The 17246-nt window shown below is 35.4% G+C and overlaps 1 protein-coding gene across 2 annotated transcripts in view; it reads left to right on the forward strand.

The window, feature by feature from the left end:
* LOC149790418 (kalirin-like) overlaps positions 1 to 17246 on the forward strand; it is a 536347-nt gene that overhangs the window by 92963 nt on the left and 426138 nt on the right. For both annotated transcript variants that reach the window (XM_089972467.1, XM_089972468.1), the window contains exon 15: positions 16425 to 16616. In XM_089972467.1, the coding sequence (XP_089828593.1) occupies positions 16425 to 16616 (192 nt within the window). The remainder of the gene's footprint in view (positions 1 to 16424; positions 16617 to 17246) is intronic.

A 17246-nucleotide genomic window follows, 5' to 3' on the forward strand; every position in this document is an offset into this window, starting at 1 on the left:
GGGGCATGCAGGGTATTTCCCTGCACATGTATATACACATATTCAGTTGTGTCAGCTTCGTTCGGAGAGTTTCGCCCTTAAAGGTAGAGAGTTCTTTTGACCCGACAGAATATTGGAAGGTAGAGGTTGGATGCTTAGCATTACCTCCTCCTGCCTGTTCTTCTAACATGAATGCGTAGGGTACTTCAAACATGAATGTGTTTGGTTACTTCATGAGTGTCTTTGGGTAATTCTTACATGAATGTGTTTGGGTACTTCTAACATGAATGTGTTTGGGTACTTCTAACATAAATTTGTTTTGGTAATGTGATTGACAGAGAAAATAAATGTTATATTAAAGTATGCTTTTCCAAAAATAGTTAAATCCTTCCTGCAGAGTGTGCATCCTTTATTTGAAATTGCTGAAGTTAAAATGGCTATATCCAGTACATATATGGAGTTCCACCTAGCTGGGTCAGGGGAGTTAATATGCAAGAGTTACTTTCCATTGTCTTAACAAAGTATAGACAGGGAGACTTTTACAGTACACCACTCCCTCGATAACTTGCTCCCTGATAACTTGCCAACCCACTTGTAATGCGGGGTCAGGCATGGATCCCATTTTTTAAAACCAGAAAATACCCCCAAAATTGTTCCCTATTTGTTGAACTTGAAGGAAATCGCGATCAAAATTGCTAACGGAAACTTTTGATGTATCACTTGTTTTATTATCGAAAATGGTAGATAGGACCTGGAAATTTTAATCAACACTATGAAATATCAAATTTAAACATAGGTCATAATTTTTTTTTCACATTTTCTTTCCAAACGACATTCCTAGTGCACTGCATTTAACTATATGTAAGGAAATTTTGATCAATGAAAATGTCACTTTTGCCAAGTGGAGGCAGTACTTGAATAACTAAATATAAATTAAATACATTTTTGATCAGTTGAAATTTGTGTTCTAGTTCTATCTTTTAGTTCCTTTTAGGTGTAATCATCATAAATGCAATGTGTTCTCTTGTAATTAAACGTAAAATGTGTCAATCTACTATAACAGCTATGTCCACGAGTATATTTCTGAGAACCTAATTAAGTGCCAACCGTGTTTTATAACTGCCTTCCGGAAGTATTTGTTGTATTGTTGCACTGAATTAAAAGCTGGCCTCCTTTGTATTATCACGTTAATTATGTCTTTTGAATCAAATAAAGGAGGTGGAATAAAAGAAAAGTTAAAAGGCACGAAAATCCTACAAACTCTAAATCTAGCGGCCCCGGTCATATCTCAGTTGAACTCACTTCATTTGATCAATCAAACAGTTTTAAATGTTATTGTGTATGTAACATAAACTACTTTAAATTAACAGACTCTTTCATAACTGTGATCAAAGATAACAAGGCAGCCAAGCGAAATTAATACTTCGTAAAATAAAGAGCTTGATTTCAGAGATACAGACCATTGTGGGCAAGCAAGTTTCAGAGAATTCTTGAATTGGCACTTAGAGATATCCTCAAGGATGATAAGAAGTTTCATTATTACTTCCAATGAAATCAGGACATCAATATTGTACTAATTGAACAATACAAAAATTGAGTTTTGACGTAAACGATTGTCTTATGAAATAAATGTTGCATGCTTTTGAAAAAAGGAATCTTGTTTGGTAGGGTATCAACAGTTAGTCTAGTTCCCTGCTGTCAACTCCCGATTTGGCTGGATAATATTAAACACCATATGGGAACCAGACTCATAAAGAAACCAAAAAGCAGTGACTTAATACACAGATTTTTTCGCCTACATGTGATGGTTGTGGAAACCATTTTGGAATTATCGTTCATAAGATGGACATTTTGAAAATAAATGTTATTTGAACAGAATGATGAACACAACTTCATTAGAAAAAGTGCGTTTATTAAAAATTATTATCGATGTGAGTGTAAAATGAGGATTCAGTCATTAAACAGCCGAGTTCCCTAATGCCGCTCCCCCCATGGTTTTATCAATGTCAAAGCAATATTTTAAAATTTTTGGAGGTCCCTCAGTAACTCGCACCTCACTTATAGTGCATTCTATGTTTGTGGACCTGTTGTGCACGAGTTATCAAGGGAGAGATGTATATGGATTCCAGAGTGGCAGTAATTCCCAATGTTATGAGATTTAATAAATAGTTTTAGAGGAACATAATTTACTTTAAAATTTCCTGTTTACATGGTTCCTGAAACTATTTAAGTTAGAAATGTACTATTGAGTAGGAACCACTCCGATGGCCTAGTGGTCAGAGCGTCAGCCTCGGATGCGGGAGGTCGTGGGTTCAATCCCCGGCTGAGTCATACCAAAGACTTACAAAAATGGTACTAACAGTTGCCTCACTTGGCGCTCAGCATCAAGAGGTTAGTGTTAGGACTGGTTGACCTGTTGTCAGGATAATATGACTGGGTGGGACATCATGCTACATGTCTATGGCATGATGTCCCTGTGCTAGACATCACTTTAAACTGCCACATTGCAGACATCGTAGCAATATCACTAAAAAATTGTTAAAGCTACGTTAAAAATCCAAATCACATCACAATACACACTGTTGAGTAGTATTTGCTATTGGTGTAAAAGGGATACTGTGGCACTCTTCATGATGTGATTTCATGTGTAGAGTAGAAGGTGACTCATACTTTTTACATCCAGATGTCGTTTATATTAAAATTAGTCACCATGGTTGCCATGATTGGTCTAAATATCTGGACCCTCACATTTCTAGTGACGATATCTGAACCCTCTAATTTTCAGTCTTGATATTTTCAAAATTTGTTCTTGATTTCACTGGAATCTGTTTTATGTTGGATCATAAACTAAGGAATGTTTACCTTGCCCCCAAACAGGTGACTGAATGGATAACTGTCAAACTTTGAAACTGCTTTGATCACCCCTATCATAGCCCAAGCTCCTCAGTCCATTCCAGCTTTTTACCAATCAAGCTGACTCCTTGGATCAATATATTCTTTCTACTCTGTCGCCATATCTAAACAATTTTAGGCATTAGTTAGTATGTAAGAGGGCTAAATTAGTTTTTCTTTTCAGACATACTTCATTAACAATCAAACTTTGCTTCCTTTACTGTGTAGAGGTTATACATTTTATTCAGGACTGAGTTTAGTTGATTGTATACCAACACCATTATTTTGACTAAGTTGGTGCATGTGTGAAAGTATGTTGTGTTGTAATTCTTATCAAGAAAGAGAACACCTTTCTAATATAATTATTACGAAGAAAGATAACTCATTTCTAATCATGTGTGTAGCACAGTGAGCCCTTGTGCACACTTATCTCCATTTGCAGTATGTCAGTGCAAACAAAAGATAAAACAACACCATAACAGAAACTGCTATCTTTTATTTGTAAAGGAAAATATCAAAACATTATCACGTGTCTTTCATTTGCATGTAAAATGTAATGCAGCCTGGTTTTCCCAGTATACTTCCGGTTGCAATGCATATCAGTACACAGTAGAGATATTGTTCTCTGGGCAAAGGTATTCAGGAAAAATAACAATTTTCATTTGCATACAAATTATGTCAGAGCATTGTGCAGTATTTAATTAATCATTTTGTTGTTTCTGATTGTAGATAGTGTAAACTTTTTTAAGGAAGCAAGCCATTTTGACCATTTCAGTGGCTCAGAGTATCTTGTTTATCTGAGTAGTCCATCAGGGCATTTGGTCTATTTGAGTAACCCGTCAGGTCATAAGGGCAAGTGAACTTATGGTATGGATATGCATCTGTTGAACATTGTGTTATGCAGTCACCATAATGTTCCAACTTCTCAAAAACCACAGAACCAGTTTCAAGAAAACTTTGCCGAAGTATCCTAGCAAGAATGCTGAACTGTCATCTGACTTGGACAGCATTACTGTAAATAGAAGAACCTTTAAACAACATCTTCTGAACAAACCTGTCCAAAATTTCACCATATTTGACAGACAGCACTGTCACATCAAGGTCTTCAGTTTGTATAAATGGCTGTCTTTACTAAAAACATTTCAAGACCCAACTTGAAATAATTTCTCAACAGAAGCAGCTGTCCAGGATTTTATTATATTTTATATCAAGCATCATCACAAAGAGATCTTTAATTAGTTTAACAAATGATGAACCACGATTAAATATGGGCAATTTTGCTAAAAATAGAATAATCTTTAAATGCCTTCTGAACAGAAAAAAAAAAAAAAACACCCAACAGAATTTGACCACATTTGACATCCTGGTATTAAAGGACTTTCAAATGTTTAAATGATGCCAAGATACTGTCAAATATGACTGCAATTACTAAAAATAGAAAAATCTTTAATTTACTTTTAGTTCAAATTTGACAGAAATCATCTGGACATGAGGGGCTTTCAAACAGGTGAAACTAAGTTATCATAAAAAATATGTGGTTGTCAGTACTAAAAATATAAATATCTGTAGATCACTTTTCAGAAACTGCTGTGTTAAAATGTTTATTACAGAAAACTAACTGACCTATAAATTTTTCATATTTTTGCAAGTGATGTTGATTCACTATCAGATATGGTACCTATTACAAACAAAGGCAGAACCTATTTAAAAGTTCTCAAAAACCACTCAACAGAATTTGCCCAGAGTTAGCTTAAAGGACGTTGATATTTATGTAAATGATGTTGATTTGCATTCAGATATGACAACTCAAAAAAAAAACATCTAAAGACTTTTCTTAAAGAACCATTCAGCTGAATTGACTTTGACCGAAATCATTCTGGCATAAAGACCTTTCATTATTGGACATCATATTCTGTTGTACTCAGAAAAATAGAGAAACCTTGCAGCAATTGTTTTCTTAATGTATGCAGTAAAAGCACTGAAAGAAATTTCAAAATGAAGCATCCAAGTGGATTTTTTGATGAACAGCTGTTGCATTTGTCTTTAAAGGAGACTAGAAATCAAAATTTTCCTTTTACTTATGTAATTCTCTACAGATTTTAATCCGACTGTCATGTTTATAAATTAAATATCATAAGCAGGTAGTGATTTTATTGCATGGAAGATACCACGATTCCGTAAATTGCCAAGTTTTTCCGAGTTTTGATGAGACGCAGATCACGTGGTACCGTGACGCAATACTAGCCAGTCCTTGAATACAAACATAAACGTTGGCGAGCAAGGCAGACAGAAGGAGACCACATTTGGGTTGCACATTCAAAACTTGAATCTGCAGTCTGATATAATAGTTTATGTACTGTACTAGTCAGTGCTAAAAGAAATTTTTTAGGCACAGGCCCCGGGCTGGTGACTTAAATAAACTCAAGCCCTGACTGAAATTCCACAAGCCCGGACAGTTCATACCTGTCAACTCTCAAGCTGGGAGAAAAACCTCCCGATTTTGGGGGTATTTCCTCATCTACATCCCGATCTCGTAATATCTCTAAATTTTTTGCATCGAAGTCCCGATTATTACATTATGTCTGTCAATTTTCATTTGTCAGAAGAAAAAACCCAACAACAAACCATTTATAAATAGATATAATGTATGCAATCCACAGTCTGAACTGCCACACTACAGACATTGTAGTGATATGACTGAAAAATTGTTAAAGCTACGTTAAAAATTCAAATCACATGCACACATGTCTAAATGTGACACTGGACAAAATAATTAATATCACACAACAGTTTTTTTCTTTTTTTCTTCTTCAGTAAATAGAACGTGAAAATTAAACATTATTCAAGTAAATTTCAGATGTTTTTAAACAACTACAACAGTACTATAGTATAAAAAAAATTAAAAGAATGAAATTGTCACCAATTAGCTTAAATGAATGATCACTGTGAAATTTTCTCTGCAAACAAAATCGCATCTCCATTTCCGTCGAAGAAACTCGGCCAGTTAACACCTGACATTCCTCTACCGTATATGTAAAGTTTAATTACAATGATTAAATTACAAGGAATAAAACAAAATATACCATGCAGTATATATGGCCCTAAAGAACTAATTCTGAATAAATATTTTGTTCAGCAAACAGTGTTACATGCATTAAGACTTAAACCTGAAGTCCATGACATCGTAGGTAACAACAAAATAGGCATCGTTTATTTTGGCAATCAGTTGCTGGTGCTTACACATATACACACTGTCGAACATGGTTTCTTTAAAGTATGTCCGAAGGGCAGTCCTTTTCACAAGATCAATGAAAGGATAAGGAGTCTGTTCATTAGTCACACTGGTTTTATTGTTTGCGTACTTAAATTAAAACTTTAGCTATTTTGCAATTTAGCCAAAGCTGACCAGAATATGCAAAATGGGCTTGTCCTGGAGGAATAATAAGGCGTATCACATAGAGAAAAGGTACGTCCTATCCATGGGCGCTCGCACATTGGGGCAAGGGGTTGGGGGTTGGGTCAATAGTGTCTCCCCCCCAGTTTCTATTGTCAGCAATTTAATGTGAAACTTTGACCTCTTTTCTTTTAATTGCTGCTATTTAAACTGCCCAAGGAATAGTTTTATATCAGTTCCAATCATTACAGATTACCGTTTATACATACTACATGTATACAATGATTTTTTTTTAAAATTTGTAATTTTTATAAGATTACTGAAAATTGTGTTTTCTCGAAACAGGACAGGTTTAGAATATTATTTTTGGCAAAGCCTCCATTTGATTAAAATCAAATCTAAATTTCACCTTGGACAGTAGTGATTTGATTTAGATTGTGCAGTGTTAAGGCATGTATGTCAACATCTTGAAAATACATTTACTCATTTCACCAGCACGATTAAAGTTTCCTCAGGCAAACAATTTTTGTTTCAACAAGCCTGATGGGCACCTCACATTGAATACAGGATGGGCCAGAACTAAAACCAGAGGGGCCTAGGGTGTTGGGCTATCAGATTTATTTTTAGCACTGCTGATGTAGATAAAAGGTCTGTGAATTGATTGTTGCATTTTGTGGTCACTTACTCGGCCTTCTGCCTATTTTCGTAACTCGCACGTTTAACACTTTTCCCAGGATTTAAAATATTCAACGTTATGTCTGGAACAGCGCCAACTTTTAGTCTAGGCCTAGCATTTGCGTATCCTTGAGCTGCCATTTTTTCAGAATCCCTCTCGTAACAGTTCTTTGAGAAATATAACGAGCACATAGGGCTGTATGGTGTTGCTTTGAAATCGACTCGTTTGTAATAATGTATCCATTCATTCATTATGCCTTTATCTTTCGGAAAAGAAAAAAAAAATGTTGTCCACAGGCTTTTCTTAATGTTCTATTACACCCGTAAGCAACGCAAAACGGTATTGTCTTTTACTCGGGCAACTCCCACTTGGGCTGCTGGAGTCGCTACTATGACGTCACATCCCGAAAGTAACTGAATAGGCGCAGAAATTTTGCATACGAGGTCATGGAAATTCAGCTCCTAGAAGATAGGCCAATATTTTAATATTGGCATTACGGTCGCAGATGATACTTCAGAATAAGGTTTTCTGCTATAGTACTTTTATTATTATTCTATATTTCCATTGGTTTCTGGTCTCCTTTAAGACAGATTTCAACAAGTGAGCAATATGTGCCTGCATGAGCCTCTTGACAGCATTGTAGAACCTACTGTATAGTTGGATATATATGAGTATACTTTTACTCTTGTCATTATACTTCTAAAATTGTCAGAATGCTTCTATTCATATATTTATTAGTATATTTCTACACTGACATTATATTTCTACTCTTGTCATTCCGCTGTAAACTGGTTGTGTATTTATGAGTATATTTCTACCCTTGTTATTTGACTCTTACTATTGATATTCTTGTTGAATCTGATGTAATATATATATATATATATATATATATATATATATATATATATATATATATATATATATATATATATATATATATATATATATATATATATATACAGTCAAACCCGGTTATCTCGATTACGTCGGGGGTGTAAAAAAATCGTCGACATAACCGGGTCCCGAGATATCCGGGTTCATAAAAACCGGTAATTTTAAAAATGTCCTTGAGCATTACTCCTGTCTCTTGCTGGTGTTTACTGGAATCCCCTCCCACTGCATGTTACAATAAAATAAACAAAACGCTTAATTGATAATAAAATGAAATGAACTAACCTGGTGTTGTTATCATTTATTCCTTTTTTATCATCATAAGTAATTTATTAAAGAAAAAATATATCTATGAACTCCTTATATCACATGTAGCGTATGCATCCATTACTGTAGTGTGCATCACTTATGTCAGATAACACACGACGCATTTTTATAATTGATGTGAATATTGAAAAACAAATCATGTTTGGTTGTACTCAGAGGTTTGAATATGTTATCAGATTGAAAAATGGATCAAAGAAAATCACAAACGAGAGAGTGAGAGAGAAACATCCACCGATTGCTTTCAGGCACCCGCCATTCACGCATAACGCGGTGTTAGGTGCAAAATAACCAAGATTGTATTATATCCAGGTTAATATATGACAGTATCTCGCAGATAAAGATCAATAAATGTTTTTGAAAATACATGTACATGTACATGTACATTGACTGTGAGTGCAAATGAGGAAAAGCGATCCTATAAACCAACTCTGCTAGACGCCATCATGTATGCCCGTGCAGCTTGGAACAGTGTATCGCCGAAAACCATTCAAAACTGCTGGTTCCATTGTATTTTTCCGGAAATTTCTGATGAAGAATTTCACCAGCAGTGTTTAATTGCACAAGAAATTAAAGAGCCTCAATCAGAAATAGGTCTTGAAGCGATGGCTGATGAGATTGCGGACTCCATAGGCATTGCTCGGGATGAATTTTCGAATTATGTTCACGTGGATGATGATGCCAATGCCTATGGTGAACTTACTGATGAGGAAATAATCCAATCGGTGACAACGAAGCAGATACAATCATGCAAGCAAGATGATGATGATGATGATGATGATCAGCCTATCACTATCCCAAGCTACAGTGAAATGGCTGAATGCATTAAAAAAATGAAATTGTTTGTGGCAAGTGTCGACGGTGCCGAGCATATGTATGAAAACGTAAGTGCTTTTGAATCGTTCGTTACAGATCAGCACCGGAGTAAACAAAAGCAGACTGATATTACTTCATATTTTCTACAAATCGATCGCTTTTGCTGACTATTTCTTGTACAATTTCTGTGAGATTGACGTTAAAAAGTTGCATTTCGTCGAATTAAGCGGGTCCACATGTTACTTCGGACCGAAACTTATGCCCGACATAACCGGGTTATCGACTTAACAGAGGTCGAGATAAGCGGGTAAAAAATAGCATAACAAAGAAGAATTTTTTCGGGACCGGACCAAAACGCTCGACATAAGCGGGTTGTCGAGATAACCGAGGTCGAGATAAGTGGGTTTGACTGTATATATATATATATCATGTCAATGTGCTAATTTTCTTGGCATTGTTGCAGACCTTTGCTGTAAACTGGTTGTATATTTATGAGTATATTTGTATCCTTGTCAGTATATTCTACCTTTGTCAGTATACTTTTGCCCTTGACAATATACTTCATACCCTTGTAAGTACATGTCTTTCCCTGTCAGTATACTTCTGCCCTTGTCGGTAAAGGTATAATTCTACCCTTGTTAGTATACTTATTTCCATGTTAGTATACTTCTGCCCTTGTCTGTAAAAGTATAATTCTACCTTTGTCAGTATACACCCAGTCTTTGTTGCTGAATGTTCTGTAAACTGGTAGTATATTAACGACTATACTTCTACCCTTGTAAGTATACCTCTACTCTTGTCAGTATACTTCTGCCCTTGTCAGTATAATTCTACTCTTGTCAGTTTCCTTCTATTGATACTGTTTTAAAACAGTTGATGAATTTTCTGTAAACTGGTAGTATATTTATGAATATATTTCTACCTTGCCAGTATCCTTCTGCTGTTGTCAATATACTTCTGGTCTTGTCAGTACACTTCTACTATTGCTACTGTTGTAGAACCTGGAAACTGGTTGTATATTTATGAGTATATTTCTACACTTGTCAGTATCCTTTTACTCTTGGCAGTATACCTCAATTCTTGGCAGTATAAATTTATTTTTGATACTGTTGTTGAACCTGGAGAATGGTTGTATATTTATGAGGATATTTCTACCCTCGCCAGTATACTGTTGCTCTTGGCAGTTCTGCTGTTGATACTATTGTAGAACCTGTCAGCATTCTTCTACAGTTGTCATTATACTTATACCCTCATCATATATTTCTACTCTAGTCAGTTTACTTCTTCCCTTGTCACCATACTTCTACCCTAGGCAGTATAATTCTACTCTTGTCAATATATTTCTTCCCTTGTCAGTATACTTGTCAATGTCAGTATATTTCTACCCCTTGTCAGTATATTTCTACCCCTTGTCAGTATACTTCTACCCTTGCCAGTATATTTCTTCCCTTGTCAGTATACTTCTTCCCTTGTTATTATACTTGTCAATAATGCACTTTTCTGTATCCTTCTTCCCTTGTCAGTATACTTCAACCCTTATCAGTATACTGATACTTTTACCAGAATACTGTTGTTTTTGTTGGTCTTTTAGAATGTGCTTGTTGTATATTTATTTACTTCTACCCTAATAAGACACTTTTTGCATCCAGATTCTTCAAGTTAATTGCTTATTAATCAGAGGTAGCAGTCAAATTTTTGGTTCACCTGGCTACAGAACCAAGCTCTGATATCTTTCTGAGACTGCTGTGTGCCATCCATCAATATTTGCTATTTTGATCTTCCAAACTATGAGAAAACCAGTTTCAGTGAAAATCTGGTAGAAAGCATTCTGCCAATAAAGACTTCAAAGTTTGTGCAAATAGTGCCACTCAGCCATTAAATATGACCTTATTACTAAATGTGAAAATTATTAAACTGCATCTTAAAAAAGAATGCTCAACATAATTTTATCAACTTTGATAGAAAGTATCCAATGATGAAAGACGTTCAGGTTTTATAGAAACAATGATGATCTGGCACCAGATATGGCTGCCATTAAAAAAAATGCTGATCAAAAGAATTTAATTTTAAAAAATTGACAGAAAAAATTTTGGAATACAGGGCTGTAATATTAGTAGAAATGGTGCTGATACACCCTCAGATATGACCCAAGTTGCCTACAGTACATGTGGAAGAACCTTTAACCATTTTCTAGAAAAACGGTATTGTCTTTTACTCGGGCAACTCAATTTTGACAAAATTTGATTTAAAGTATTCTCGCATAGAATGCTTTCAGATTTATAGAGTTGATGCTGATTTGCAGTAAGACTGCTGTTATTAAAAAAAAACTTTAAACATACATGTGACAGAAAACACATCAGGACGGGACTAATGATAAGAATAAGAAGAAGAATAATAAGAATAATAATCAGGAGATTTAAGAAATTTGGTTAGGAGGATTTTCTCTTGAAAGAGGGAGGATTTTCATCGACCTGATATTCATCGTGCAAATGGACAAAAATTACATTTTTGAAAAATATTAAAATAACCACATAATCTTATCAGATCAGTTCATTCATAGTACTTGTCATTCATGCTCTCCTTATATGTACCACAAGCATTTACAGCAGTTTTTAGATCATTGCTGGATTATGTTTGTGGCAGTCCTCATGATTGTTGATCTAAACACTTGGGGAGAGGGGGGGAATGATATACTGTTATTGGAGCCAAGTGTCCTCTAAAGTCAGCCTGATGTTTCCATATTGTGGAAAATATCCCTCTTAGTGTCAGTGTTGGATTATGCCAATTTCATTGCATCTCTGCTGAGTCCACCAAGAACTTTAAGCTATCCCCTGCCTATGGGTGGATTCAGACTGCTGCCTGCCTGTCAGAGCTGCCCAAGATTGGTGCTTTATTGGTCTAGAAGATTAGTATTGTCTGGGTCTAATGTTTTAACTCATTAAACGATGGAGATTTTATTTTTAATCTCATTAAACCCTGTAGATTTTTTTTTCATTTTTGCCTTTAAATATGATTAGGAAACACATTTTGGGGGCTGCTTCTGAATACATCCCCAAAATCTGCGTCCAAGTCATTTCTGCTTGGCCTGGTGCCTAGTTGTGTTAGAAACATCATTTTTCATTGGTTATTTTGCTTGCATATGTGCAGAAGGGTAAGTTCTTTTTGTTTGTTGTGCTTTTTTGATCATTGTTGTGTCATGGCCACTTTTTACTTGAAATCCCCAACATAGCCTACATTTTGCAAAGGTTTGCCAGTCTGTGTGCTGTTCAGACTGGTCTGCCTTGGAACTGAGGCCAAAAAGTATCAAATTCAGGCACAAAATCCAATTCTGATGCTGGGCAAATTTTTGGTGTAAACAAATTGGCTCTTAAAAAATGCTTTTCTCTGTATTTTGTGATATGAGTAGAATGTCCAGATTATTTGGTATCTTTGTGGAACTACATCTGTCAACTTTTCTGTAATGTACTACCCATTATACAAGAAGAAAAAGACTCACTCATCCCAGCTGGCATGGTAGTTAGTGACAAGTCTGGTTTACATTGATGTTTACAAATGATGAAATCATGTTCAGTGGTGAGTATGTAAATATTTCCCATGGGGTCGTTCATGCCTAAAAATAATGGTTACTTGTTCCATTCTACAGATGGCCACTCATGACTGTGAGTCTATAGAATAAATTATTATTATTATTATTATTTCTTATGAACAGCACATTAGTTGCTATGCGAATAATTTTCGTCTGTTTGCCCAAGAATATATGTGACTTATGTGTAAGGGATTGTGTCTGAAAAAGTATCTGCTGCCAGAAACAGAAACTCTATGTCCATTATAAAGCTAGTGAGTAGTGATTTGGCACATATATCTATCTACATTGGATGCAGATTAGAGGAACATGTATTTATGTGACAGCATGCATGTTGTCATGGTTAGTATGGTTTTATTAGTTGTTATTTCTGCATGATGCATGATGTTATTCTTACCACCATAACAGACCTTAAAATCAGCTTTACAGGAAGAGCAGAGTGCATGTTCATGCCCATTTAGCTTGACTGCAACTACTGAATTTCCCGTTTCCATCCATCGTTGAATTTTGTTTGATATTTTAGATGCTTGGAGTTTGGTGTTTTGGCATTGGCACACTGAGACAGCTCAACCACATTTAATTACTGAATATGTCAAACTGACCCAGTTTTATGCCTCTTGAGTTTTTGATTTGTCCAGCCATAATCAATTAACATCTTTAAACCTGAGTTACCTCTGCCCAGGCATAGTACGATCCACCTCTGCAGACTTCATTGAAGCCAGCTGACCATGCTGACATCATAAGTGGGTGAAATTAGCAACTACATACCAGTTCAGGCAGTATTACTGTAAATACACTACACTGGAGCAAAATGGTTAAGGAAAGAAAGTTTTTGCTTAGTTAATAATTTTGCTTACGTGAGAGATTTCAGTGAGTGATGGGAGTGTTGTGAGACACACCTAATCTCAGGGGAAAAAATCCTTCCATGCAGGACTCACACTTGTTTTTAAATTTAAAAAATTTTATCTCAAAAACTGCTGGACAGAATTTCACCAGAATTGACAGAAAACATCTTGTAATATAGAGCATTGTATAAGTGTTCCCCATCTGCCACCACTATAAATGCATTACTAAAATAGAAAAACATTTCAATGACTTTAAGTACAAAAACAGCTTCTTAACAGAATTCATCCAACTATTACAGAAAGCATCCTTGCATAACGACCTGTCAGTATTGGACAAATGATGCTGATGTGCTATCAGGTATATATGAAGATGCAAAAGAAAAGAAATGAACCTTGAATTTTGTTTTCATAATGTGTGCAAATGACATTGGACAGAATTTCCACAGAAAGCATCTTACTGACTCAGCTGTTCAGGCCATGTGTTCTTGCATCTGGCTCTAAGTGAGTGATATCATGCCCACTTGGACCTCTTCTTATGCGTTTCATTGGACACTTGAGGAACCAGTATTTTCATTGTAGACGGATGTTGATATTGAATTAAATATGTAAGTAAACTTAAAGATGATTCATAATTTAAGTATCAAATCCTGCAGTTTGATTAGCTTAAATTTAAATCTGAATAAAATTTGAGCTACCTATTTAAATTGCTGGATTCAAATCTGGACTTAAGTTCTGCTGGTGAAATTCAGACCAGGTGTCTTACGAAGGTGTCCATTAAGTCATATTTAACTGCACTTAATGCTTTAAAAGCTGGAGTCTTCATAATGTAACCATCGGTATATGGATAAGAAAAATATGATTTTTTTTGTCTGTTCAAAATAAAACACTGTTGTAAGTTGTTCATCTAAAGATAAAAGTGGCATACAGTGGTGCATGGAAGAAAAGAAAATTAAGTGCAAAACTGGCACACAGATTGTCAGAAAGCTAGGACAAAGCAGCTGTGTGCCACATTTTGCCTTATTTAGGAGCATTTTCTGTGCTGATATTATCCTATTTTATCAGGATATAATGAACACAATGAATAAGACCAAGTCTGTGTGAATATTGCAGTCTTTGCAGGAGGAAAGAACAAACAACAGTATGTTATGTTTTGAAACCTGATCTATTGTGGAGATCTTTTCACATGCATGGAAAATATCACCTACATTAAGTATATTTAAACTCAAAGCATCAGCAAACAGTAGTAAACTCAAGGGCACAAATGTTTTTATTTATATCACCACTTCTTCTCCTCAAAATCTGATACAAGATTTGAATTAATTTAGCTCAAGAAACCTCAGTCATCCAGTACTGACACATGTTTACTGGGAGTGACAGTGGTAGTTTATCTTGCTTCAGCAAAAACTTTGCAGTTGTGTATGACCCCATATATGCTTGTTCTAAAAAGAAAAACACATAAATCCATTCTTAATGATACATAAATGCACAGGAAAATAATGTTATACTCTTGTATGATACTATCCATAGAATGCTTCTTTGCGACACAGATCAGCTGGGAACTGTGGGATAGATTGTCTGGGTCTCAGTTGTTTTCACATGGATCTGAACATACTTTTGGATAGATATGATGTATGTTGTAATTTTCACACAGTAATAAAAGCCCAGTAGAGCTATGGGTTCATTTTCATAATGGTAGGAATAATTGATATTATGCTTCCAGATTTCCTGTGACTGGTAAGGACATTACTTCATTTTTGACCATTTAAATTTGTATGTTTGGTTAATTATTTAGCTTTGATTTGATGCTTTTACAAAAGAACTATAGATCTGTAAGCAGTCTGGTTTATGAAAAGGTTTTATTATTACAAAAGCATTGTGTTAAAATGGTGTTCCCTATAGGACTTCAGGAAGCAGGGTTGATAAAAATAAACATTTGTGAAGCTCGCATTGCATACATTTTGAAATTATATTTTGATATGTATCCTTGTCCAAAGATGGTTTCTTTATGCATATCTTTTTTATTGGAAACTGTGGTAGAGCATCATACTTGTAATTCAGGGGTTGTGGGTTTGATACCTGCCCAGGCCATCCTAGGTTGGTTGCCTTGACATATCCATGAGAAATGCACTTAGCTGCCATTTCCTTTGTATGATATAACCAATTATGTGTTAATAATTGTTAAAACCAACAACAAAAATCATTGTATTATAGTAGAGAAATTGGGGAATTCTTTCCAATTCATTAAAACCTATGTACTAGATGTTAGTTGTTTCACATTGCTGTTGCTGTTTCTTTTAGGACAAACTTGTCTTGTGTTTCAGGATGCAGTCTTAAATTAGTAAAGAAGGCAAAAACGTAGTCTTACAGTGTCATGATTGCATCTTAATTTGTACTGTTTTGTCAAGTAGTCAGGTAGAAGGTTGTTGGTTAGACATGTGTATAATTTCTTGTGATTATGGTACTCACATTCTCAGACAGAAGAATAGTTAAAAAGTTATAAGATCTGGACAGATTTAATCTTTCTGAATGCATTTACATTTGGTTTGTTGCTTTTTGGCACAGCAATGAAAGTTGTTGTTGTTGTGGGGTTTAATGCCATTTTTCAGCACACAATAGGCTATACACGGCGTCCAGTATTAATGGTGGAGGAAGAACCAGGGAAAACCCCAGAAAGAACCACCAACCGACGAGAAGCTACTGGCAAGCTTTCTCACATACCCACATTGGCCGAATCCGCAGCAATGAAAGTTGGTTTTGAGTGCCGAGACAATTTGTGTAAAGTACCATGCTCAAAGACACATCACGATGGACAAATGGTCAGATGGTAGGATTTGAACCCATACCCTTTATTTATGAGTCTGGCATGTTAACCACTGAGCCACTTGAGATGACAGGTAGAGTATACTGTTGGAAAGACAGGATCCATGCATTTTTTTGTGCTCATCTTGTGTGTTTTTTGCCTGTTTTGCATATTTTTGTCAATTTTGTGGTCTTTATTTAAACTGAATGTTCTTTCCCTTTCAGAATACTATAACAAATGCAGAGAAACTGCTTCAGGCTGCAGAGGAGCTAGCACAGACTGGGGAGTGTGATCCAAAAGAGATCTACCGTGAGGCCCAGGAGTTAGAAGAGCGCATGTCCAGCTTTCTTGCAGCACTGGCCAGGCGCAGATCCTCACTGGACATGACGGTGTCTTTCTACTCGCATGTTCATGCAGTAAGTTTTCATTGTCTTGTACAACAGAACTATGCATAACAACCCCTGAAAGGATTAAATAAATTTAGTTCTTTAAAGATGTTAAAATGAGAAAAATGATACAGTTTACAAAATCACCTGGACATAGATTAGTATAGCTCTGCATCATTATGATGTGATATTTGGGATCCATATCTTCCAACTGCATTATGTATTTAACTGCATTATTAGTGAGCATTATTAGTGAGAATGATAAAAAATTTCATCAATGTGTTTGTGTGGTGGAGGTAAACATTATGTTTACAACTCACAATCATGGGCATTAGTTAAGTACACCATATAAATTAAATACACATAACACTCTCTGCTTTCTCTCTCCAACTTTTTGAAAATTATACAGTGGGCCACACTTTTCCTTTTGGAAAATCATCCTTGCAGAAGCCCTGCATTTGATAATGTTGCTGGATTGACAGCTGTTGGAAAAGATTTGCATGTTGGCTTCATGTAATTGAAGGAAACAAAATTTTGCATAGAATGGAAATGTTGAAATGCACCAGTATTGGAGATGATGATCATTAAAAAAAAACTACCTCTAGCAATGAACAAATTAGACCTGTTCCTTGTGTCACTAAACATTCAGAAAGTCTCTTC

Source organism: Sinohyriopsis cumingii, chromosome 10 (assembly GCF_028554795.1).
Source record: "Sinohyriopsis cumingii isolate HCF-2022 chromosome 10, ASM2855479v2, whole genome shotgun sequence".
Classification (NCBI taxonomy): Eukaryota; Metazoa; Mollusca; class Bivalvia; order Unionida; family Unionidae; genus Sinohyriopsis; species Sinohyriopsis cumingii.